Here is a 26,445-nt window from a genome sequence, read left to right on the forward strand (position 1 = left end):
ACCGGCACCGCCTCCCCCCCCCCCCCCCGCCCCCCCCCCGCGTCGTTTCCGTGGCAACCGCCGCCATTTTGACGGCTCTCTCCGCCCCTGGGGTGGTTTCTATAGCAACCGCCGCCATCTTCAGCGCTGGCAACGCCCCCCGGGGTGGTTTCTATAGCAACCGCCGCCATTTCCAGCGCTGGCACCGCCCCTCGGGGTGGTTTCTATAGCAACCGCCGCCATCTTGGGGGCTGGCTCCGCCTTCGGGCTAGTTTCCACGGCAACCGCCGCCATTTCCAGCACTGGCACCGCCCCCCGGGGTGGTTTCTATAGTAACCGCCGCCATTTCCAGCGCTGGCACCGCCCCTCGGGGTGGTTTCTATAGCAACCGCCGCCATCTTGGGGGCTGGCTCCGCCTTCGGGGTAGTTTCCACGGCAACCGCCGCCATTTTGAGCGCTGGCAACGCCCCCTGTTGGTGGTTTCCGTGGCAACCGCCGCCATCTTGAGGGCTGGTCCCGCCCCCAGGGTAGTTTCCATGGCAACTGGCGCCATCTTGAGGACTGGCTTCGCCCCCGGGGCAGTTTCCATGGCAACCGCCGCCATTTTGACGGCTGTCTCTGCCCCCGGGGTGGCTTCTCTAGCAACCGCCGCCATCTTTGTTGAGGGCTGGCACCGCCCTCAGGGCGGGCGCCACGGCAACGGCCGCCATCTTTGTTGAGGGCACCCGCCGCCATCTTGTGGGGGGGACACCCCATTTTTGGGGGGATTTCGCCCTTTTTTTTGTTTTTGGGGGGGGGGGATCCCCCCCAAAATCCCCCCCCCCCCCCCCCCCCCAAATCAGGACTCGGAACGGGGAGGGGGGAGGGGTCAGCAAACGGCTTTAATAGGCCTATACTAGGGGCGGGGGTGTCAATTTTGGGGTGAAAAGTGGGGATTTGGGGGCGCGGGGGGGGGATTTTAGGGTGCGGGGGGGGGGGGTCCCCCCAAAACCACCTCCCCCCCCCCCTCGTTAATTAAACTAATTCCCCCCCCTCCCCCCGGCTTTCGGGGTCCCCCTCGGCGCCATGTGGGGGCGCGGGGGGCGTGGGAGGGGGAGGGGGGGTTTTGGGGGTCCCCCTTGAGGTTTTGGGGTCCCCCCCGGGGAATGAAGGGGGGGGGCAGCGGTTCCAGGGGTTTTGGGGGGCGGCGGGGGGCGGCGAGGGGCGGCGGCGGGGGGTGGGGGTCCGGATTGGGGGGACCTGTGGGGAGAAAAGAGAGAAAATGGGGGGGGGGGCACCCCCAAAATCGTCGTTAATTGGGGGGGGGGGGACACACAGCCCAAAATCCCCGGGGGCGACCCCAAAATCCCATGGGGGGACCCCAAAATCCCATGGGGACCCCAAAATCCCTTGGGGGGACCCCAAAATCCCCTGTGGGGCCCCTAAAAACCCCTTGGGGACCCCAAAATCCCATGGGGGGACCCCAAAACCCCTTGGAGGACCCCAAAAACCCCTGTGGGGCCCCTAAAAACCCCTTGGGGACCCCAAAATCCCTTGGGGGTCCCCCAAAACCCCTGGGGGGACCCCAAAATCCCCTAGGGGACCCCAAAATCCTTTGGAGGACCCCAGAAACCCCTTGAGGGACCCCAAAATCCCTGGGGGAGAACTCAAAATCCCCTTAGGGGTTTCCAAAATCCCATGGGGGGACCCCAAAAATACTTGGGGGACCCTAAAACCCTGTGAGGGATCCCAAAATCCCACGGGGGGACCCCAAAATCCCCCGTTGGTACCTTAAAACTCCCTTGAGGGAACCCAAAACCCCTCGGGGGACCCCAAAACCTACATTAAATGGGGAGGGGGCACCCCGAAAACCCTTGTGGGGACCCTAAAAACCCCTTGGGGACCCCAAAATCCCTTAGGGGGGGCCCAAAAAACCCCTGGGGGGACCCTAAAACCCTGTGAGGGACCCCAAAATCCCATGGGGGAACCCTAAAAACCCCTTGGGGACCCCAAAATCCCTCGGGGGGACCCCGAAATCCCCTTGTGGGGACCCCAAAATCACCTTTGGGGACCCTAAAAACCCCTTGGGGGAGCCCAAAATCCCCTGGGGGGACCCCAAAACCCCCTTGAGGCACCCCAAAACCCTTGGGGGGGACCCCAAAACCCACCCCCTTAATTTGGGGGGGCCCCCCCCCCCACTCCCCAGGGTACCCCCTCACCTGCTTCCTCGCCCCCTCGTCCGAGTCCTTGCCTTCCTCCCCTCCTCCTCCTCCTCCTCCTTCCTCCGTTTTGGGATCCCCCGTCGTTTCGGGGGGCTCGCCGCCCCCCGTTTTCTCCCCTCCTTCTTCTTCTTCCTCTTCCTCGGTGGGGGGGTCGGGCTTGGGGCTGCTGCCGGCGGCCGACTCTTCCTCCTCCGAGCCTTCCTCTTCCTCCTCCTCCTCCTCTTCCTCCTCCTCTTCAGACAGCTCCTCCTCCTCCTCCTCCTCTCGGGGCGCCCCCCCGATTTGGGGGTTCCCCCCTTGTTGAGGGTTCCCCATGATCGGGGGGACCCCCGCTCCGATTTGGGGGGTTCCCCCTCCGTTCGGCAGCTGGCCCCCCAAATGAAGGCGGACGTGTTGTTGGAGGTTGAGGGCGTTGGTGAACTTCTTCTGACAGAGGGGGCAAGAATTGGGGGGGCCCCCCCGGTGGCCCCCGAAATGCGCCCGTAAATTCCCCCGGGTGGAGAAGCAACGGCCGCAAATTTTGCACCGAAACGGGCGTTCGGCCCCGCCGAAAATCGTCCCCGCCCCGTGTTGCCCAAAATGTAACCGTAAAGCTCGAGGGCAACTCAACACCCGGCGGCAAACCGGGCATTGGTGGCGAGGCGGATCCGGTGAGGATGACGATGACGACGAGGAAGGATTCGGGGGGTCGATCTTCTCCACCAATTGTTGAAGTTTGGAGGTTTCCGAGGGGGTGGTTTCCAAAAAAAGGGGGGATCCCTTCAAACGCCCGGTCAAGAGCGCCCAAGCCGGGGGTTTGCCGGGAGGGGTGTTTTCGTCGCCCGCCTTGGATCTTCCCTCGGTGGCTTTCAGGAGGAGGAGCTTGTGGAAGGCGGTGAGGTGCTGGGCGGGCGCGGCGAGGTGATGGGCGGCGGCGGTGAGGTGTTGGGCGGCGGCGGCGAGAGGTTGGGTGGCCCCCGCGAGGTGTTGGGTGGCCGCGTTGAGTTGGGCGGCCCCCGCGAGGTGTTGGGTGGCCGCGTTGAGAGGTTGGGCGGCCCCGGTGAGGTGTTGGGTGGTTGCGGTGAGATGTTGGGCGGCCGCGTTGACGGGTTGGGCGGCGGCGTTGACGGGCTGAGCGGCGGCGTTGAGTTGGGTGGTCCCGGTGAGATGTTGGGCGGTCCCGGCGAGATGCTGGGTGGCGGCGGTGACGGGTTGGGCGGCCGCGTTGAGTTGGTTGGCGGCGGCGAGATGTTGGGTGGCCCCGGCGAGCGGCTGGGTGGGCGCGGCAAGATGTTGGGCGGCCCCGGCGAGACGTTGGGAGGCCCCGGCGAGCGGTTGAGCGGCCCCGGCGAGCGGTTGGGTGGCCGCGGCGAGAGGCTGGGCGGTGCCGGTGAGCTGTTGAGCGGCCGCGTTGAGATGTTGGGTGGCCACGTTGAGTTGGGTGGGCGCAGAAGGATGTTGGGCGGCCCCGGTGAGATGCTGGGCGGCCCCGGTGAGATGTTGGGCGGCCCCGGTGAGATGTTGGGTGGCCGCCGGCGCCGGGAGGAGATAATCGAGGTGTTGGGGGACGGGGTGGGGGTTCATCTGAACGTGGGGGTACTTCTCGCGGTGCCGGTGGAAATGGACCTTCAAATTGCCGCGGGTGGTGAAGCGATTGCCGCAGACGTTGCATTTGTAGGGTCTTTCGCCGGTGTGGGAGCGGAGATGGATTTGCCGGGCGCTATCGCTTCCGAAAGCTTTCCCGCAAAAACCGCATTCGTGTCGGGGGGTCCCCGAATCCCCCCCGATATTTTTGGGGCGCAGAAGACCCGGCGAAGAGCCTCCGACCAACGTCGGGAGGAAGGCGGCGACGCCGCCGGCGCCACCGGAGTGGGGTTCGGTTTTAAGCCCTCGCGTCCCGGCGGGGAAAGGAGGGAAAAGATGGAAGAAATGGGGTTTGGGGGGGTCGTTTTTGGGGGTGAAGGGTGGTAGGGGGGTTTTGGGGTGCTCTAGGGTCCCCAAAAGTAAAACTTGCCGGCAGATCTCCTCCGTCATCTGCATCTGGTGGAGTTGGCGTTGCTGAAGCACCCGCAGCTCCTCCAGGATCAAGGGGAGGTTTAGGGGGGCCCCCCCAGATTGTGGGGGACCCCCGCTCGCTGGTGGAGGCGGGGGGTCCGGTTCGGCGTCCATGTCTGGCGAGGAAGAGGAGGAGGAGGAGGAGGAGGAGGAGGAAGAAGAGGGGGCGACGGGACCCTCCCGAGGGGCCGGGGAGGCGGCGGCACCGGGGAAGCCTGTGGAGGAGAGAGGAAACCCCCCAAAATCAGTTGTTGCACCCCAAAATCCTTACCCATAACCCCAAGGACTCCCCATCAATTTCTTCCCCCCCCCCCCCCCCAGCCCCCCCCAAATCACCGTTATCCCCCCCAAAATCACCCTTACGCCCCTCCACAATCACCGTTGCCCCCCCAAAACATCATCCTCCCCCCGCAGCCCCCCGAAACCATCGTTATCCCCCTAAAATCCCCGTTCTCCCCCCAAAGCCTCCCTCAGGCCCCTCCTCTCCCCTGCAGCCCCCCAAACTCCCCGCTACCCCCCCCGAAATCCCCATTATCCCCCCCAAAACGGCAGCCCCCCCAAAATCACCGTCACCCCCCAAATCATTATTCCCCCCAAATCACCATTATCTCCCCCAAATCACCATTATCCCCCCTAAATCACAATTATCCCCCCCAAAACGGCATCCCCCCCTGCCAGCAGCCCCCCAAAACCCCCGTTATCCCCCCAAAACCTCCCCCAGGCCCCCCTCTCCCCTGCAGCCCCCCAAAATCCCCGTTAGCCCCCCCAAAATCCCCTTTATCCACCTTAAAATGGCATCCCCCCAGCAGCACCCCAAAATCACCATTATCCCCCCCAAAATCATTATCCCCTTCCAAAAATCACCATTATCCCCCCTCCAATCACCATTATCTCCCCAAAATCCCCGTTATCCCCCCCAAAACGTCTTCCCCCCCCCCAAAAAATCCCCGTTATCCCCCCCAAAAACATTCTATCCCCCCCAAATCACTGTTATCCCCCCCAAAATCACCATTATCGCCCCCAAAATATCACACACACACACCCCCCAGCCCCTAAAATCCCTCTTATTCCCCCCAAAACCTCCCCCCATTGTGAAAGATGGGGACGGACGGACGGACGGACGGACGGAGGGATAGATGGAGGCCGCCGGACAGACGGCCGGCCGGGAAGGGGGGAGGGGTGGGGGTGGATGGATGGATGGACGGACGGATGGCTGGACGATGGATGGATGGATGGATGGAGGGATGGATGGATGGACATACGGACGGACGGACGCGGGAAGGAGCCAGCTAGGCCGCGGGCCCGTCCGTCCGTCCGTCCGTCACCCACCTCCCGGCTCAGCCATGGTTATGGGGTGTCGTGTCCCCCCCCCCCCAAAAAATCTGGCTCTGGGAGGAAGAGGAGGGGACGAAGGCGGATGTGGGGGAGGGCCCCCCCCCCCCCAAATCGTGACGTCATGGGGGGGGGTCGCTGGGTTGTGATGTAAAAAGGAGGGGGGGGGGGCGGTGTCAGGCCAGGAGTGATGTCACTGGAGGGGGGGGAGGGGGGTCTTTGGGGGAGGGGGTCGGGATTTGGGGGGGTCCCTGGGGGCTCAGGGGTTGGGGGGGGGGGGGGGTCGCTTTGGGGACCCCCTAACCGAGCCCGGCCGGCCGAGGTTACCTAGCAACCGTACAAAGAAAACGGGGCGAAAAAGGGGGAATTTGGGGACTGGGCGCCCCAAAAATTCCCCCCCCCCACTGCAGGGTTTGGGGGGGTCCTGGGGGGGTTCGGGGGGACCCCGAGGGGCTTTTAGGGGGGTTTGAGGGGGTTTGGGGGGGGCTTGAGGGGGTTTTGGGGACCCTCAGGGGGTTTTAGGGGACCCCGAGGGGGGTTTGGGAGGGCTTGAGGGGGTTTGGGGGGACCCCGAGGGGGTTTTGGGGACCCCGAGGGGGTTTTAGGGGGGCTTGAGGGGGTTTTGGGGACCCTGAGGGGGTTTTGGGGGGCTTGAGAGGGTTTGGGGCGACCCCGAAGGGGTTTTGGGGGGCTTGAGGGTGTTTGGGGGGACCCTAAGGGGGTTTTGGGGACCCCGAGGGGGTTTTGGGGGGCTTGAGGGGGTTTTGGGGACCCTCAGGGGGTTTTAGAGGACCCCGAGGGGGGTTTGGGAGGGCTTGAGGGGGTTTGGGGGGACCCCGAGGGGGTTTTAGGGGGGCTTGAGGGGGTTTTGGGGACCCCGAGGGGGTTTTGGGGGGGCTTGAGAGGGTTTGGGGCGACCCCGAAGGGGTTTTGGGGGGCTTGAGGGTGTTTGGGGGGACCCTAAGGGGGTTTTGGGGACCCCGAGGGGGTTTTGGGGGGCTTGAGGGGGTTTTGGGGACCCTCAGGGGGTTTTAGGGGACCCCGAGGGGGTTTTGGGGGCCTTGAGGGGGTCTGGGGGGACTCTAAGGGGGTTTTGGGGACCCCGAGGGGTTTTTGGGGGGGCTTGAGAGGGTTTGGGGGGACTCTAAGGGGGTTTTGGGGACCCCGAGGGGGTTTTGGGGGGCTTGAGGGGGTTTTGGGGACCCTCAGGGGGTTTTAGGGGACCCCGAGGGGGTTTTGGGGGGCCTTGAGGGGGTCTGGGGGGACTCTAAGGGGGTTTTGGGGACCCCGAGGGGGTTTTGGGGGGCTTGAGAGGGTTTGGGGCGACCCTGAGGGGGTTTTGGGGGGCTTGAGGGGGTTTTGGGGACCCCGAGGGGGTTTTGGGGGGGACTTGAGAAGGTTTGGGGCGACCCCAAAGGGGTTTTGGGGGGCTTGAGCGTGTTTGGGGGGACCCTAAGGGGGTTTTGGGGACCCCGAGGGGGTTTTGGGGGGCTTGAGGGGGTTGTAGGGGGTCTTGAGGGGGTTTTGGGGGGCTTGAGGGGGTTTGGGGGGGACTCTAAGGGGGTTTTGGGGACCCCGAGGGGGTTTTGGGGGGCTTGAGAGGGTTTGGGGGGACCCCGAGGGGGTTTTGGGGACCCCGAGGGGGTTTTAGGGGGGCTTAAGGGTGTTTTAGGGGGGCTTGAGGGGGTTTGGGGCGACCCTGAGGGGGTTTTGGGGACCCCGAGGGGCTTTTAGGGGGCTTAAGGGTGTTTTAGGGGGGCTTGAGGGGGTTTTGGGGTGACCCCGAGGGGGGCTTTGGGGTGACCCCGAGGGGGTTTTGGGGGGCTTGAGGGGGTTGTAGGGGGTCTTGAGGGGTTTTGGGGGGACCCCGAGGGGGTTTTGGGGTTACTGAGGGGGTTTTGGGGGGTCTAAGTGGGTTTGGGGGGACCCTGAGGGGGTTTTGGGGACCCCGAGGGGCTTTTAGGGGGGTTGTAGGGGGTCTTGAGGGGGTTTTGGGGGGACCCTAAGGGGGTTTGGGGGACCCTGAGGGGGTTTTGGGGACCCTCAGGGGGTTTTGGGGACCCCGAGGGGCTTTTGGGGGACCCTGAGGGGGTTGTAGGGGGGCTTGAAGGGGTTTTGGGGGACCCCAAGAAGGTTTGGGGGGGACCCTGAGGGGGTTTTGGGGACCCTGGGGGGGCTTGAGGGGGGTTTGAGGGGACCCTCAGGGGGTTTGGGGGACACTGAGGGGGTCTGGGGGGGCTCTGAGGGGGTTGGGGAGACCCTGAGGGGGTTTTGGGGTCCCCCATGAATTTTTGGGGACCCCTATGTATTTTGGGGGAGACCCCAGCAGGATTTGGGGGGGGGATCCCCGATGAAGTTTTTGAGCCCCCCCCCCCCCTTTCTGAGGCAACCTGAGGGGGATTTGGGGGGGGGGGGACGGACCCCGATGAATTTGGAGGAGGGGGGGGCGAACCCCAAGTTTTGGGGGGACCCCTCCTGAAATTTGGGGGTGCCCGAAGAGGATTTGGGGGGGGGGGTCCCGAGGGGATTTGGGGGGGTCCTGAGGGACTTTTGAGCCCCCCGACGACTTTCCGGATACCCCGGCAAAGTTGGGGGGGGGACGGGACGGACACACACACACACACACACACCCCCGCTGACATTTTGGGGGGCTCCTCTTTAATTTGGGGGACCCCTCTTTAATCGGGGGGCCCCCCTCTTTAATTAGGGGGGGGGGATCCACTTCCCCAAATCCCCCCCCCCCCCCTTTTTCAAACTTCCCAGGGCCGATTCCTCCGCATCCCCCTTCCCCCAAACCTCATTTTTTTTTGGGGGGGGGGGGTGTCCCCCTAAAAAACACCCCACCCCCCTCCTACCCCCCTCCCCAAATTTTGGGGACCCCCCAAAAACTCCCTTAACCCCCCCCCCCCAAAAAAAAATACCGTGGTCGGAGCCCAGGAGCTGCTGCGGCTGCTGCTGCTTGCGACGAGGCATCCCCCAAATTTTGGGGGGATTTCGAGCAAAAAAAGAAGCGGGGGGGGGGGGGGGGTCACAGTGAGCAAAAAAAGGGGGGGCACAGGGATAAAAAAAGGGGGGGGGACCCCCCAAAATCCTCCCTCTCCCCCTCCCCGAGCCCCCCAAAGCGGGGCCCCACCAGGGAAACGCCTCCCCCCCCCCCCCCCTTTCTTTTCAAAAAAAACCCTTTTTTTTCCCAAAACCGCCTTTATTTCCCCCATTTTCCGCCCCTTAACCCCTTCCCTTCCCCCCCCCAGCTCCTTTTTTGGGGGGGGTTGGGCTCATTTTGGGGGTGTATCTTTATTTTTGGGGGGGTGTCTGCTTAATTTTGGGGGGGCACACTGATTTTGGGGGGTTAAATACTCATTTTGGGGAGTTATATCCTTATTTTTTTGAGTTATATCCTTGTTTTGGGGGTTTATAAAGTTATTTTTGGGGGGGGTGGGCTCATTTTGGGGGTGTATCTTTATTTTTGGGGGGTGTCTGCTTAATTTTGGGGGGGCACACTGGTTTTGGGGGGCTAAATACTTCTTTTGGGGGGGCTAAATACTCATTTTGGGGAGTTATATCCGTATTTTTTTGAGTTATATCCTTGTTTTGGGGGGTTATAAAGTTATTTTGGGGGGGTTGGGCTCATTTTGGGGGTGTATCTTTATTTTTTGGGGGTGTCTGCTTAATTTTGGGGGGCACACTGGTTTTGGGGGCTAAATACTTCTTTTGGGGGGGCTAAATACTCATTTTGGGGAGTTATATCCTTATTTTTTGAGTTATATCCTTGTTTTGGGGGTTTATAAAGTTATTTTTTGGGGGGTGGGCTCATTTTGGGGGTGTATCTTTATTTTTGGGGGGTGTCTGCTTAATTTTGGGGGGCACACTGATTTTGGGGGATTAAATACTCATGTTGGGGGGGCTAAATTCTCATTTTGGGGAGTTATATCCTTATTTTTTTGAATTATATCCTTGTTTTGGGGGGTTATAAAGTTATTTTGGGGGGGTTGGGCTCATTTTGGGGGTGTATCTTTATTTTTTGGGGGTGTCTGCTTAATTTGGGGGGGCACACTGATTTTGGGGGGTTAAATACTTCTTTTGGGGGGGCTAAATACTCATTTTGGGGAGTTATATCCGTATTTTTTTGAGTTATATCCTTGGTTTGGGGGGTTATAAAGTTATTTTTTGGGGGGGTGGGCTCATTTTGGGGGTGTATCTTTATTTTTGGGGGGTGTCTGCTTAATTTTGGGGGGGCACACTGGTTTTGGGGGTTAAATACTTCTTTTGGGGGGGCTAAATACTCATTTTGGGGAGTTATATCCTTATTTTTTTGAGTTATATCCTTGTTTTGGGGGTTTATAAAGTTATTTTTTGGGGGGTGGGCTCATTTTGGGGGTGTATCTTTATTTTTGGGGGGTGTCTGCTTAATTTTGGGGGGGCACACTGATTTTGGGGGGTTAAATACTTCTTTTGGGGGGGCTAAATACTCATTTTGGGGAGTTATATCCGTATTTTTTTGAGTTATATCCTTGTTTTGGGGGGTTATAAAGTTATTTGGGGGGGGGGTTGGGCTCATTTTGGGGGTGTATCTTTATTTTTTGGGGGTGTCTGCTTAATTTTGGGGGGCACACTGATTTTGGGGGTTAAATACTTCTTTTGGGGGGGCTAAATACTCATTTTGGGGAGTTATATCCGTATTTTTTTGAGTTATATCCTTGTTTTGGGGGGTTATAAAGTTATTTTTTGGGGGGTGGGCTCATTTTGGGGGTGTATCTTTATTTTTGGGGGGTGTCTGCTTAATTTTGGGGGGCACACTGGTTTTGGGGGTTAAATACTTCTTTTGGGGGGGCTAAATACTCATTTTGGGGAGTTATATCCGTATTTTTTTGAGTTATATCCTTGTTTTGGGGGTTTATAAAGTTATTTTTTGGGGGGTGGGCTCATTTTGGGGGTGTATCTTTATTTTTGGGGGGTGTCTGCTTAATTTGGGGGGGGCACACTGATTTTGGGGGGTTAAATACTTCTTTTGGGGGGGCTAAATACTCATTTTGGGGAGTTATATCCGTATTTTTTTGAGTTATATCCTTGTTTTGGGGGGTTATAAAGTTATTTGGGGGGGGGTTGGGCTCATTTTGGGGGTGTATCTTTATTTTTTGGGGGTGTCTGCTTAATTTTGGGGGGGCACACTGATTTTGGGGGTTAAATACTCATTTTGGGGAGTTATATCCTTATTTTTTTGAGTTATATCCTTATTTTGGGGGGTTATATCCTTCATTTTGGGGGGTTCTAAACTTATTTTGGGGGGTTCTAAACTTATTTTTTGGGGGGTGGGCTCCTTTTTGGGGGTGCATATTTATTTTTGGGGGTGTATATTTATTTTGGGGGGTTATATCCTTATTTTGGGGGGTTATATCCTTATTTTTGGGGGGTTCTAAACTTTTTTTTGGGGGGTGGGCTCATTTTGGGGGGTATATATTTATTTTTAGGGGTGTATATTTAATTTTGGGGGGTTATATCCTTCATTTTGGGGGTTAAATCCTTATTTTGGGGGGTTAAATCCTTAATTTGGGGAGTTATAAACTTATTTTGGGGGGCTTCTACTCGTTTTTTAGGGCGTATATTTATTTTTGGGGGGTGCCTACTTAATTTTTGGGGGTGTGCACTTATTTTTTGGGGGGTGTCTACTCATTTTTGGGGGTGATATACTCATTTTTGGGGGTTCTATACTTATTTGGGGGGGTTATACTCATTTTGGGGGGTTATACTTATTTTTGGAGGTTATATACTCATTTTTGAGAGGTTTATACACATTTTTTGAGAGGTTTATACTCATTTTGGGGCATTCATACTTATTTGGGGGGGTTTATACTTATTTTGGGGGGTTATATACTCATTTTGGGGGGCTATATACTCATTTTTGAGAGTTTTATACCAATTTTGGGGGTGTTTATACTTATTTGGGGGGTTTATACTTATTTTTGGGGTTATATACTCATTTGGGGGGCTGTATACTCATTTTTGAGAGTTTTATACCAATTTTGGGGGTGTTTATACTTATTTTTTGGGGGTTATACTTTTTTTGGGGGTGTTTATACTTATTTGGGGGGGTTTATACTTATTTTTGGGGTTATATACTCATTTTGGGGGGCTATATACTCATTTTTGAGAGTTTTATACCAATTTTGGGGGTGTTTATACTTATTTTGGGGGGTTTATACTTCTTTCTGGGGGTGTTTATACTTATTTTGGGGGGTTATACTTATTTTTGGGGGTTATATACTCATTTTGGGGGGCTATATACTCATTTTTGAGAGTTTTATACCAATTTTGGGGGTGTTTATACTTATTTGGGGGGTTTACACTTATTTTGGGGGGTCCAAGCGAGGCGGGGTGAGCTGACGATGGGAGGGGGGGAATATTAACAAAGGACCAGGCACAAAGGGGCTCATTTTTGGGGTGTCGTCGTCCCCCCCCCCCATTTTGGGGGGTTTATCCTTACCTGAGACGGGGGGAGGTGTGGATTTGGGGGTGCGTCGCCCGGAGCCGTCCTGGAAGGGGGGGGGGGGAGAAAAAAGAGATGGGGTGAAGGGGGTGACCCCCCCATGTTGTTTCCCCCCCCCCCAAAAAAAAAAGGTGGGGACCCCTCTTTTGGTGTTGGGGACCCCCCAAGGCCTGGTGTGTCCCCCCCCCCCCCCCCGGGGCCTACCTGGGCCTAGTCCCCCCTGAGGCCTAGTCCCCCCTCCGAAGCCTGTCCCCTCCCCCCGCCCCAGAAAAAGCCCCCGACACCCCCGTAACCCTTCGAACCCACCCCGCACCCGTTGCTAAGGAAAACAGCTCCGTTACTAAGGAAAAAAAACCGGCGGTTGCTAAGGAATACCCCGCGGTTGCTAAGGGAAACGGCGCGGTTGCTAAGGGGAGGGACGCGCTTCCGGGTTGTCGTCGTCGTCGTCCCGTCCCCCCCCCGCCGGCATCTGCGCAAGCGCGGCGTCTCCTCACGAAGCCACGCCCCTCCCGGCGGCGCGGGGCCAATCAGCGCGCGTTGCTAGGCAGATTTAGCCGGCTCATGGGCGTACCGCCCTCCCCGCCTATTCGCCTGAGGGGGCGGGGCTTTGAGTCATCGCTTCCCGAGGCCCCGCCCACTCGGTGATGGGCGGGGGAGCGGCGGGGGGGGCTATAGGGGGGGTCTATAGGGGGCGGGGCGGGGTTTGGGGGGCCTATAGGGGGGTTAAGGGGGGTGGGGCCCAGTATGGCCCAGTCCGGCCCAGTCCGGCCCAGTCCGGGGGCCGTTTTGCACGGGGGGGGGGGGGCGGGGGGGGGGCGCGTTGGTTTTGGGGCGCCGTTTGCAAATTGATGCATTTCGGGGGGGATTTGGGGGTGCAAATTTGCAAACCGAGGCATTTTGGGGTGCAAATTTGGGGTGCAATTTGGGGGTGTAATTTTGCAAACCGATGCATTTGGGCGTGCAATTTTGGGGCTGCGATTTTGCAAATCGGTGCAAATTTGGCGTGCGATTTGGGGGCGCGATTCTGCAAATTGACGCATTTGGGCGTGCAATTTTGGGGTGCAATTTTGCAAATCGGTGCAAATTTGGCGTGCAATTTGGGGGCGTAATTCTGCAAATTGACGCATTTTGGCGTGCAATTTTGGGGTGCAATTTTGCAAATCGGTGCAAATTTGGGGTGCAATTCTGCAAATCCGCGCATTTAGGCGTGCGATTTTGGGGGTGCAATTCTGTAAACTGATGCATTTTGGTGTGCAATTTTGGGGCTGTGATTTTGCAAATCGGTGCAAATTTGGGGTGCAATTCTGCAAATTGATGCATTTGGGCATGCGATTTTGGGGGTGCAATTCTGCCAATCGGTGCAAATTTGGCGTGCAATTTGGGGGCGCGATTCTGCAAACTGATGCATTTTGGCGAGCAATTTTGGGGTGCAATTCTGCAAATTGACGCATTTGGGCGTGCAATTTTGGGGTGCAATTTTGCAAATCGGTGCAAATTCGGCATGCAATTTGGGGGCGTAATTCTGCAAATTGACGCATTTTGGCGTGCAATTTTGGGGTGCAATTCTGCAAATCGGTGCAAATTTGGGGTGCAATTCTGCAAATCCGCGCATTTAGGCGTGCGATTTTGGGGGTGCAATTCTGTAAACTGATGCATTTTGGTGTGCAATTTTGGGGCTGTGATTTTGCAAATCGGTGCAAATTTGGGGTGCAATTCTGCAAATTGATGCATTTGGGCATGCGATTTTGGGGGTGCAATTCTGCAAATCCGCGCATTTAGGCGTGCAATTTGGGGGCGCGATTCTGCAAACTGATGCATTTTGGCGAGCAATTTTGGGGTGCAATTCTGCAAATTGATGCATTTGGGCGTGCAATTTTGGGGCTGCAATTTTGCAAATCGGTGCAAATTCGGCGTGCAATTTGGGGGCGCGATTCTGCAAATTGACGCATTTGGGCGTGCAATTTTGGGGTGCAATTCTGCAAATCGGTGCAAATTTGGGGTGCAATTCTGCAAATTGACGCTTTTGGGGGTGCAATTCCTGAATTTCCTGAATTTCCTGAATTTCTTGAATTTCCTGAATTTCCTGAATTTCTCGAATTTCGTGAATTTCGTGAATTTCCTGAATTTCCTGAATTTCTTGAATTTCCTGAATTTCCTGAATTTCTCGAATTTCGTGAATTTCCTGAATTTCCTGAATTTCTTGAATTTCCTGAATTTCCTGAATTTCGTGAATTTCGTGAATTTCCTGAATTTCTTGAATTTCGTGAATTTCCTGAATTTCCTGAATGTCTTGAATTTCCTTAATTTCTTGAATTTCCTGAATTTCCCGAATTTCCCGAATTTCCCGAATTTCTTTCCTTTAATCCCCGCCGGTTCCTTTTCGGCCTTTTTTCATTTCCTCCCGCGCCTTTCATGTCCTCGAGGTACCCCAGGAGGTTTTCAGTTCCAGTTCTTTCCCTCCCTTTCTTCTCTTTCGTTTGCTTTTCTGCCTTTTCTTCCATTTAATTTCTTTTTATTCAATTTCATTTCTTTCCATTCCATTTATTTTCTTTTAATTCCATTTATTCTCTTTTCATTCCATTTATTTTATTTTCATTCCATTTATTTTCTTTTAATTAAATTTAATTTCTTTTTATTCCATTTATTTCTTTTATTAAATTTATTTTCTTTTTATTAAATTTAATTTCTTTTTGTTCGGTTTGTTTTCTTTTAATTCCATTTAATTTCTTTTTATTCCATTTATTTCTTTTATTAAATTTTTTTCTCTTTATTCCGTTTAATTTCTTTTTATTCCGTTTATTTCTTTTATTAAATTTATTTTCTTTTTATTAAATTTAATTTCTTTTATTCAATTTATTTTCTTTTAATTCCATTTAATTTATTTTCCTTCCATTTATTCTCTTTTTATTCCATTTATTTTCTTTTTATTCCATTTATTTCCTTTATTAAATTTAATTTCTTTTATTCCATTTATTTTCTTTTTATTAAATTTATTTTCTTTTCATTCCATTTATTTTCTTTTAAAAAATATTTATTTAAAAATAAAAATAAAATAAAAATAAAATAAAAATAAAAATAATAATTAAAAATAAAAATAGAAATAAAAATTAAAAAGAAAAAATAGAAATAAAAAATAAAAATAGAAATAAAAATAAAAATTAAAAATGAAAAATAGAAATAAAAATTAAAAATTAAAAATAAAAAATAAAATTAAAAATTAAAAATACAAATAGAAATAAAAATAAAAAATAGAAATAAAAATGAGAATAAAAATAAAACTATAAAAATTAAATATTAAAAATAAATAAAAATGAAAATAAAAATAAAATAAACATGAAAATAAAAATTAAAAAATAAAATAAAATAAAAATAAAAATATCAAAATAAAAATGAAAATAAAAATAAAATAAAGATGAAAAATAAAAATAAAATAAAATAAAAATTTAAAAATAAATAAAAATAAAAATAAAAATAAAAATAAAAATAAAAATAAAAATAAAAATAAAAATAAAAATAAAATAAACATGAAAATAAAAATAAAAATATCAAAATAAAAATAAAAATAAAAATAAAATAAAGATAAAAATAAAAATGAAAATAAAAATAAAAATAAAAATAAAAATAAAAATAAAAATAAAAATAAAAATAAAAATAAAAAAATTAAAATAAAATAAACATGAAAATAAAAATAAAATAACAAATAAAAAATAGAAAATAAGACCGAAAATAAGGCAGAGACAAAACTAAGCGTACACCCGAAGGGAAGCGCACCCAGCGGTGAAAGGGCGAAGGGAAAGGGAGGGAGCGCGCCTTCCCGGCCGCCCCAGCGGCGGGCGCAGGCGGGGCGGGGCGGGGCGGGGCGGGGCGGGGCGGGGCGGGGCGGGGCGGGGCCTGATCCAGCGCCGGCGCGCGGCCCTGGTCCTGCGCCACAGCAACTGAAGCCCCAGCGGCAGCAGCAGCAGCAGCGGGAGGGGGAGGGGCAGGGGCAGGGGGAGGGGGGAGGGGGAGGGGGAGGGGGAGATCAATAACAACACCAATAACAACGTCAGTAACAACATCAGTAACAACATTAATAATAACGTTAATAACAATAACAATAATATTAAAGTATTTTAATAAGCATAATAATAATAATAATTGCTATCAATATTATTAAAGTATTTTTAATAATAACAATCACAATAATAAAAATAATAATAATATAAAAATATTACTAACAATAATATTAAAGCGTTTTTAATAATCATATTCATCATAACAATAATAAAAATTACTAACAATAATATTAAAGTATTATTATTACTAATAATAAATAAAATATTACTAACAATAATATTAAAGTATTTTTAATAATAACAATTGTAATAATAAAAATAACAATAATACAAAATATTACCAACAATAATACTAAAGTATTTTTAATAATAATAATAATCATCATAATAATAAAAATTACATAACATTAAAGTATTATTAATAATAATAATAACAAATAAAATATTGCTAACGATAATATTAAAGTATTTTTAATAATAATATAATAATAAAAATAATAATAATATAAAAATATGACTAACAATAATATTAATATAATAATAATAATAATAATAATAATAATAATAATAATAATAATAATAATAATAATAATAATAATAATAATAATAAAGTAAAAGTATTCCTGCTAATAAAAATAGTAATAAAAAATAAGGTAGAAAGTATTTGTGCTAATAATAATAAAAATTAGGTAGCATGTATTATTGCTGATAATAATAATAAAAAGGAGCAGTATTTCTAATAATAATAAATAAAGTAGCGCATATCTCTGCAAGAATGGTAATAATAAGAATAAAATAGCAGGTTTTATTGAGAACAATAATAATAATAATAATAATAATAATAATAATAATAATAATAATAATAATAATAATAAAAAAGCAGAAGTATTTCTGCTAATGAAAATAACAATATTAATAAATAAAGCAGTGCCTATTTCCGCGAAGGTAGTAATAATAAGTATGAAACCCCTATTATTATTATTATTATTATTATTATTATTATTATTATTTTTATTTTTATTTTTATTTTTATTTTTATTTTTATTTTTATTTTTATTTTTATTTTTTATTTTATTATTTTATTTTATTTTATTTTATTTTATTTTATTTTATTTTATTTTATTTTATTTTTATTTTTATTATTATTATTGACAATAATAGCGCTAAACCCGAAAGTATTTGTGCAAAATAATAATAGGAAATTAAAAGTCGCCCGTATTTCTGCTAATAAAAAGTTTAATAGAAAATAAAGTCGAGGTTTTTAGTGCTAAGAGTGGTAACGAAGGAAAATAAAGGAGGAGGTATTAGTGATAATAATAATAATAATAATAATAATAATAATAATAATAATAATAATAATAATAATAATAATAATAATAGGAGAAGAATATATAAGAAGAAGAAGAATAGAAAATTAAGTAGCATGTAATAATGATGATAATAATAAGAAAAAAATAATAAAAATAGTAATAAAATAATAATAATAATAATAATAATAGATGAAGAAGAGAAAATAGTGTGTAATAATGATGATAATAAAAATAATAGAAATAAAAATAGTTATAATAAAAATAGTAATAAAATAATAATATATAATAAGATGAAGAGAAAATATAGTGTGCAATAATGATGATGATAATAAAAATAGTAATAATAGTTATAATAAAAATAGTAATAATAATATATAATAATAATAATAAGATGAAGAAGAGAAAATAGTGTGTAATAATGATGTTAATAAAATAATAATAATAGTTATAATAAAAATAGTAATAAAATAATAATAAAGTAAAATTATAAGAGGAAGAAGAAGAGAAAATAGTTTGTAATAATGATGATAAAAACAGTAATAATCAAAATAATAAAATAATAAAATAAAAGACGATAATAATAATAAAAATAGTTATAATCAAAATAGTAATAAAATAATAATAATGTATAATAATAATAAGATGAGGAAGAATAGAAAACCAGTGTGTAATACTGATGATGATAATAAAAATGGTAATAATACAAATAATAGTAAAATAATAATAATAGAAATAATAAAATAATAAAATGGAAGATAATAATAATATTAGAGTTATAATAAAAATAGTAATATAATAATAATATATAATAATAATAAGATGAAGAGGAGAAAATAGTGTGTAATAATGATGACGATAATAAAAATGGTAATAATAAAAATAGTAAAATAATAACAATAGACATAATAGCATAATAAAATAGAATGCAATAATAATAAAAATAGTTATAATAAAATAGTAATATAATAATAATCATCATATATAATAATAATAAGATGAAAAAGAAGAGAAAATAGTGTGTAATAATGATGATGATAATAAAAATAGTGACAATAAAAATAGTAATAATAAAAATAGTGAAATAATAATAGTAATAGAAATAAAATAATAAAATATAACAATAATGATAATATAGTTATAATAAAATAGTAATATAATAATAATAATCATATATAATAATAATAAGGTGAAGAAGAAGAGAAAATAGTGTGTAATAATGATGATGATAAAAATAGTAATAATAAAAATAGTAAAATAATAATAATAAAATAATAAAACAATAAAATAATAAAATAATAAAACAATAAAACAATAAAATAGTAAAACAATAAAATAATAAAATAATAAAATAATAAAATAATAAAATAATAAAATAATAAAATAATAAAATAAATAAAATAAAATTAATAAAATAAAAAGAATATAAACAATAAAAACAATAAAAATAAAAATAATAAAAATCATAATGATAAAAATAATAAAATTAAAAATAAAAAAGAATAAAAACAATAAAAATAAAAATAGTAAAAATCACAATGATAAAAATAATAAAACTAAAAATAATAAAAATAATAAAAACAATAAAAATAAAAATAATAAAAATCACAATGATAAAAATAATAAAACTAAAAACAATAAAAAGAATAAAAACAATAAAAATAAAAATAATAAAAATCATAATGTTAAAAATAATAAAAATAAAAATAAAAAAAGAATAAAAACAATAAAAATAAAAATAATAAAAGTCATAATGATAAAAATAATACAACTAAAAATAATAAAAATAATAGAAACAATAAAACTAAAAATAATAAAAGTCATAATGATAAAAATAATAAAACTAAAAATAATAAAAATAATAGAAACAATAAAACTAAAAATAATAAAAGTAATAATGATAAAAATAATAAAACTAAAAATAATAAAAATAATAGAAACAATAAAAATAAAAATAATAAAAATCATAATGACAAAAATAATAATACTAAAAATAATAAAAATAATAAAAACAGTAAAACTAAAAAAAAAAAAATCATAATGATAAAAATAATAAAACTAAAAATAATAAAAATAATAATGATAATAATAATAGTAATAATGATGATAACGATAATAATAATGATAATAATAATAATAATGATGACGTATTTCCACTAAGGCAGTAACCATAACCATAACCATCAAATAGCAAGCGTTTCCCATAAAATAAGGACGAAATAGCGACCGAAATAACAAAAATAATGCTAATAAAGACTGCCATTTGATACATGAGTAGAATTAATAGAGCTAATACCGAACTAATGAAAGCCGCCGCCGTCGCCGCGCTCTCGCCGCGCTCTGGGGGCGGCCCCCCTTTTTTTTTTTTTCCCGCTAAACCTCCCCGCTTTGGGACTTCCCCGCGCAGCCGCCGCCGCCAAAAATAGCCATTAATAGGCCCGAAACCCCCAAAAGGGCCTTTTCCCCCCCCAAATTTCCTCCCTCGTCTCGTTTTCGGGCTTCGAAGCACAGCTGTCGCTCTCGGCACCTGGATTTCGGGTATAATTAAATTTATCCTCCGGGTCCCCTCGATTGAGGACTGAAAATGAAGTCGATTGGGGCTAATAATTCAGCAGATTAGGGCTAATAATTAAGCAGACGACGCCTTGTAATGAAATTTATTTCCCATCCCCGCTAAATTAGGGCTGATAATTACGTCCGTTAGGGCTTATAATTAAATTTATCCCCCGGCCACCCTAGACTAGGGATAAGAATTACGTCTATTAGGGCTTATAATTACATTTATCCCCCACCCCTCCTCAATTAGGGCTAATAATTACGTTTATTCGGGCTTATAGTTAAATTTATCCCCCGCCTCCGTGAGTTAGGGCTAATAATTAACTCTATTAGGCCCTATAATTAAATTTATTCCCCAGCCCCCCCTAAATCAAGGCCAGTAATTAAGTCTGTTAGGGCTTATAACTAAATTTATCCCCCATCCCTCCTAAATTAGGGCTAATAATTAAGTCTGTTAGGGCTTATAATGGCATTTATTCCCCCGCCCACCTATATTAGGGCTATTAATTAAGTCTATTAGGGCTTATAGTTAAGTCTATTCCCCCGCCCCACCAAATTAGGGCTAATAATTAAGACTATTAGGGCTAATAACTGACTCTATTAGTGCTTGTAATTAAATTTATTCCCTAGTCTGCCTAAATTAGGGCCAATAATTAAGTCCTTTAGGCCTTACAATTAAATTTATCCCCCATCCCTTCTAAATTCCGGCTAATAATTAGGTCATTAGGGCTACTCATTGAGTCTATTAGGGCTAATAATGAAATTCACCCCCCAGCCCCTCTTAATTAAGGCTAATAATTAAGTGTATTAGGGCCAGGGCCTGGGTAGCCAGCAGCGATCCAAACTGGGGGAGTCGGGAAAATGCTGGGATCGGGTGAGATTTGGGGCAAATGCTCGAGATTTGGGGCAAAACGGTCGAGATTTGGGGCAAACAGTCAAGATTTGGGGCAAAACGGTCAAGATTTTGGGCAAAACGGTCGAGATTTGGGGCACACGGTCGAGGTTCTGGGGCAAATTGTCAAGATTTGGGGCAAAATAGTCGAGATTTGGGGCAAAATAGTCGAGATTTGGGGCACACGGTTGAGATTTGGGGCACACGGTCGAGGTTTTGGGGCAAATTGTCAAGATCTGGGGCAAAATGGTCGAGAGTTGGGGCAAAATAGTCGAGATTTGGGGCAAAATAGTTGAGATTTGGGGCACACGGTCGAGGTTTTGGGGCACACAGTCGAGGTTCTGGGGCAAATTGTCAAGATTTGGGGCAAAATAGTCGAGATTTGGGGCAAAATAGTCGAGAGTTGGGGCACACGGTTGAGATTTGGGGCACACGGTTGAGGTTTTGGGGCACACGGTCGAGGTTCTGGGGCAAATTGTCAAGATTTGGGGCAAAATGGTCAAGGTTTGGGGCAAAATAGTCGAGATTTGGGGCACACGGTTGAGATTTGGGGCACACGGTTGAGGTTTTGGGGCACACAGTCGAGGTTCTGGGGCAAATTGTCAAGATTTGGGGCAAAATAGTCGAGATTTGGGGCAAACGGTTGAGATTTGGGGCACACGGTCGAGGTTTTGGGGCACACGGTCGAGGTTCTGGGGCAAATTGTCAAGATCTGGGGCAAAATGGTCGAGGTTTGGGGCAAAATAGTCGAGATTTGGGGCAAAATAGTTGAGATTGGGGGCAAACGGTCGAGGTTTGGGGCAAACAGTCAAGATTTGGCGCAAAACGGCCGAGGTTTGAGGCAAAACAGTCGAGATTTGGGGCAAAACAGTCGAGATTTGGGGCAAAAACAGTTGAGATTTGGGGCAAACAGTCAAGACTTGGGGCAAACGGTCAAGGTTTTGGGGCAAACTGGTTGAGATTTGGGGGAATACAGTCGAGATTTGAGGCAAATGGTCGAGATTTGGGGAAAAATGGTCAAGGTTTTGGGGCAAAATGGTCGAGATTTGGGGCAAAATAGTCGAGATTTGGGGAAAACGGTCAAGGTTTTCGGGCAAACAGTCGAGGTTTGGGGCAAAACAGTCAAGGTTTTGGGCAAAACGGTTGAGATTTGGGCAAAACAGTTGAGATTTGGGGCACACGGTTGAGGTTTTGGGGCAAACGGTCGAGATTTGGGGCAAAACGGTCGAGGTTTGGGGCAAACAGTCAAGATTTGGGGCAAAACGGCTGAGGTGTGAGGTAAAATGGTCGAGATTTGGGGCAACTGATCAAGATCTGGGGATAAACAGTCGAGGTTTGAGGCAAAACAGTTCAGGTTTGGGGCAAAGGGTCGAGATTTAGGGCAAAAATGATTGAGGTTTGGGGGAAAATGGTTGAGATTTGAGGGAAATGGTTGAGATTTGAGGGAAACGGTTGAGATTTGAGGGAAACGGTCGAGATTTGGGGCAAACTGGTCAAGGTTTGGGGCAAACTGGTCAAGGTTTGGGGCAAAATGGTTAAGGGTTGGGGCAAAAATGGTCGAGGTTTCGGGGAAACGGTCGAGGTTTTGGGAAAAATGGTTGAGATATGGGGCAAATGGTCGAGGATTGGGGCAAACGGTTGTGGTTTCGGGCAAAACTGGTGGAGGTTCGCGGCCAAGAGTTGAGGTTCGCGGCCAAGAGTTGAGGTTCGCGGCCAACAGTTGAGGTTCGTGGCAAAAATGGTGGACGTTTGGGGCAAAAATGGTGGAGGTTTGGGCCAATGATCTGGGATGGCTGTGGGGGCTGGGCTGCGGGAAGGGGTTTGGGGCAGATTTGGTGACCCGGTGCAGGGCTGTTGGGGCACGGTGCCGGGGTTGGGGCCACCATCAGCACTTTTGGTGCAGTAGTAGGTGGCCGTGTCTTCGACCTTCAGGCTGTTCATCTGCAGCGTGAGCGTGCTCCGGGAGTTGTCCCGGGAGATGGTGAAGCGCCCTTGCACCGCCGGGGCGTAGTTTGTGTAACTACCATCGCTGTTAATAAGCGCGACGTACTCGAGCCCCTTCCCGGGCGCCTGTCGCACCCACAGCATGGTGTTGCTGCTGAAGGTGAAGCCGGAGGCCTTGCAGAGGAGGGTCAGGGACCCCCCGGGTGTCTGGGTGCCCCCTCCGGTCCCCACCAGCTGGGTAGGACCCAGCCCCGCTGACCCCCTCCCCGGGCGCGGATTTGGGGGGCGATGGCGGGAGCGGGCGACTCAATTCTGTCCTTCCTCCCTCCCCAGGGCTGCGGGCGGCCGTGCAGCTGGTGGAGAGCGGAGGGGGCCTCCAGACACCCGGGGGTCCCTGACCCTCCTCTGCAAGGCCTCCGGCTTCACCTTCAGCAGCTACAACATGAATTGGGTGCGACAGGCGCCCGGGAAGGGGCTCGAGTGGGTCGCGGGTATTGACAGCTATGGTAGCACAGGCTCGAGTGGGTTGTGGGTATTACCAGCAGTGGTAGTTGGACAGGCTACGCGCCGGCGGTGCAAGGGCGCTTCACCATCTCCCGGGACGACTCCCGGAGCACGCTCACGCTGCAGATGAACAGCCTGAAGGTCGAAGACACGGCCACCTACTACTGCGCCAGAGAAGATTATGATGGTGCGGGGCTGGGAAAAACCCCACGTCAACTGGTTCTGCCAGGGGAGGCAGCGGTGCCGGGCTTTCCCCTGCTCCCGTGTCCCCTGCCCCACTGCACCCAGAGCCCTGCCCCGAGCCCCCGGCTTCTGCACCCGCGCCCCGTCCCTGCACCGCGCCTGCTCCATCCCAGGGACCCCTAAGCCCTGCCCATCCACCGCCGGCTCGTGTCTTACAGGACCATCAGTCCAAATAGCCGCGACGAACTCGAGCCCCTTCCCGGGCGCCTGTCGCATCCATCCCATGCCGGTGCTGCTGAAGGTGAAGCCCGAGGCCTTGCGGGACACAGCTCGGGACAGGGATTAGGGCTCAGGGCAGGGTTTGGGCTGGGTTTAAACATTTAGGCTCAGAAAAAGGGTTTCTCTGAGCAGACGCTTGGCGCAAGTAGTCCTGGCTCCGTGCAAGGGGTCTGAGGGAGGTGCTGGGTTGCGGGGACCCAGTGCAGGGACGCTGGGGCAGGGTGCAAGTGTAAGTGCCAGCACCAGCAGCGGTTTTCGCGCAGTAGTAGGTGGCCGTGTCTTCGACCTTCAGGCTGTTCATCTGCAGCGTGAGCGTGCTCCGGGAGTTGTCCTTGGAGATGGTGAAGCGCCCTTGCACCGCTGACGTGTACCATGGGCTACTACCATCGTTGCTAATACCCGCAACCCCCTCGAGCCCCTTCCCGGGCGCCTGTCGCACCCAGAACATGTTGTAGCTGCTGAAGGTGACGCCGGAGCCCTTGCAGAGGGGGGTCAGGGACCCCCCGGGTGCCCTGGCTCAGTGCGAGGGTCCAGAGCTTGGAGCAAAGGCCTGGGCTCCGGGCTGGGGGCCGGGATGGCGCAGGGGAGCTGAAGCCCCCTTGCACCGGCCCCGCTGACCCCCTCCCCGGGCGCGGATTTGGGGGGCGATGGCGGGAGCGGGCGACTCAATTCTGTCCTTCCTCCCTCCCCAGGGCTGCGGGCGGCCGTGCAGCTGGTGGAGAGCGGAGGGGGCCTCCAGACACCCGGGGGGTCCCTGACCCTCCTCTGCAAGGGCTCCGGCTACGACTTCGGCAGCTACCAAATGGACTGGGTGCGACAGGCGCCCAGGAGGGTGTTTGAGTACGTTGCAGATATTAACCCTGCTGGTAGTGGCACATGGTACGCGCCGGCGGTGCGAGGGCGCTTCACCGTCTCCAAGGACAACTCCCGGAGCACGCTCACGCTGCAGATGAACAGCCTGAAGGGCGAAGACACGGCCACCTACTACTGCACGAAAAGTGCTGATGCTGGTGCATGCACTGACGCCGGCACCGTGCCCCAACAGCCCCGCGCTGGGTCCCCAAATCCCAGCATCTTCCTGAAGCCCCTGCACCCAGCCTGGAGCCCTGCAGAAGCGTGACCGTGCTCCGGGAGTCGTCCCTGGAGATGGTGAAGCGCCCTTTGACCGCCGATGCGTAGGATGTGCTGCTACCACCGCTGCTAATATACGCGACGAACTCAAGCCCCTTCCCGGGCGCCTGTCGCACCCAGTCCATTTGGTAGCTGCCGAAGTCGTAGCCGGAGGCCTTGCAGAGGAGGGTCAGGGACCCCCCGGGTGTCTGGAGGCCCCCTCCGCTCTCCACCAGCTGCACGGCCGCCCGCAGCCCTGGGGAGGGAGGAAGGACAGAATTGAGTCGCCCGCTCCCGCCATCGCCCCCCAAATCCGCGCCCGGGGAGGGGGTCAGCGGGGCTGGGTCCTACCCAGCTGGTGGGGACCGGAGGGGGCACCCAGACACCCAGGGGGTCCCTGACCCTCCTCTGCAAGGCCTCCGGCTTCACCTTCAGCAGCAACGCCATGCTGTGGGTGCGACAGGCGCCCGGGAAGGGGCTCGAGTGGGCCGCAAGTATTCAGAGCGATGGTAGCCCATGGTACGCGTCGGCGGTCAAAGGGCGCTTCACCCTCTCCCGGGACGACTCCCGGAGCACGGTCACGCTGCAGATGAACAGCCTGAAGGTCGAAGACACGGCCACCTACTACTGCGCGAAAGAAGCTGGTGCTGGCACCATCCCTTGCACCCAGCCCAAACATCCCTGCACTCTTCCCACAATTCCCAGCAGCCTCCTGACCCCTTCGCTCCGAGACCAGACCCCGGCTCAGTGCCCAGTGTCCGAGAGCCCGGACCATTTACACCGACTCCAAAGCCTCGCCCTGAGCCCGGACCCTGGCCCTCTGCTCACACGTCCCATTCCAGCATCCCGGCATCTGCCCAAACCCTTTCCCTCCAACCTGAGGATCCCCGCCCTGCATCCCGACATCCCAGCACATTCCCGAAACCCCTGCACCCGGCGCAGACCCGCGCACCAAACCCAGGTCTTTGCCCTCAGCCTGCGCCATTTGCACCCAGCCCAGGGTTATTGCACCGAACCCCGATGATTTGCGATGAACCTCGTCCCCCGAATGGGGCCCAGATCCTCGAGTCTTGACCCAAACCCCCGCCCCGCGACTCCTCTGCAAGGGCTCCGGCGTCCCCTTCAGCTGGTCCAGCATGGTCTGGGTGCGACAGGCGCCCGGGAAGGGGCTCGAGGGGGTCGCGAGTATTCACAGCGATGGTAGTGGCACAGCCTACGCGCCGGCGGTGCAAGGGCGCTTCACCATCTCCAGGGATGACTCCCGGAGCACGGTCACGCTTCTGCAGGGCTCCAGGCTGGGTGCAGGGGCTTCAGGAAGATGCTGGGATTTGGGGACCCGGCGCAGGGCTGTTGGGGCACGGTGCCGGGGTCGGTGCCACCACCAGCATCAGCACTTTTCGCGCAGTAGTAGGTGGCCGTGTCTTCGCCCTTCAGGCTGTTCATCTGCAGCGTGAGCGTGCTCCGGGAGTTGTCCTTGGAGACGGTGAAGCGCCCTTGCACCGCCGAGTTGTACCATGTGCTACCAGTGCTGTTAATACTCCCGACGTACTCGGGCCCCTTCCCAGGCGCCTGTCGCACCCAGTCC

General features: G+C 49.3%; 1 protein-coding gene across 3 annotated transcripts; it reads right to left on the bottom strand.

Annotated features, from left to right (window-relative positions):
• Positions 1 to 125: 125 nt before the first annotated feature.
• On the bottom strand, positions 126 to 8,561 carry SALL2 (spalt like transcription factor 2). 3 transcript variants are annotated; one of them, XM_087734962.1, is made up of 3 exons: positions 8,468 to 8,561; positions 2,178 to 4,429; positions 126 to 1,218 (listed from the first exon to the last, which is right to left on the bottom strand). In XM_087734962.1, the coding sequence occupies exons 1-3, from the start codon at positions 8,517 to 8,519 to the stop codon at positions 994 to 996; spliced, it is 2,529 nt and encodes an 842-aa protein (XP_087591088.1). In that variant the 5' UTR covers positions 8,520 to 8,561; the 3' UTR covers positions 126 to 993. The 3 variants fall into 3 exon arrangements, with proteins under 3 accessions (XP_087591088.1, XP_087591089.1, XP_087591090.1); XM_087734963.1 differs by lacking the exon at positions 8,468 to 8,561 and adding an exon at positions 5,544 to 5,638; XM_087734964.1 differs by lacking the exon at positions 8,468 to 8,561 and adding an exon at positions 5,477 to 5,584.
• Positions 8,562 to 26,445: the final 17,884 nt, after the last annotated feature.

Source organism: Nipponia nippon, unplaced genomic scaffold, assembly GCF_047370975.1.
Source record: "Nipponia nippon isolate SJK-2023a ecotype South Korea unplaced genomic scaffold, ASM4737097v1 scaffold_51, whole genome shotgun sequence".
Lineage (NCBI taxonomy): Eukaryota > Metazoa > Chordata > Aves > Pelecaniformes > Threskiornithidae > Nipponia > Nipponia nippon.

What these genes read in the sequence shown, in the direction of transcription:
- SALL2 (XM_087734962.1), bottom strand. Translation starts at nt 8,519, where the DNA reads ATGCCTCGTCGCAAGCAGCAGCAGCCGCAGCAGCTCCTGGGCTCCGAC. An exon ending in GCTCCTGGGCTCCGACCACG is followed by an intron (nt 4,430 to 8,467) that starts GTATTTTTTTTT and finishes TCTCCTCCACAG; the next exon opens with GCTTCCCCGGTGCCGCCGCC. An exon ending in ACGAGGGGGCGAGGAAGCAG is followed by an intron (nt 1,219 to 2,177) that starts GTGAGGGGGTAC and finishes TTCTCCCCACAG; the next exon opens with GTCCCCCCAATCCGGACCCC.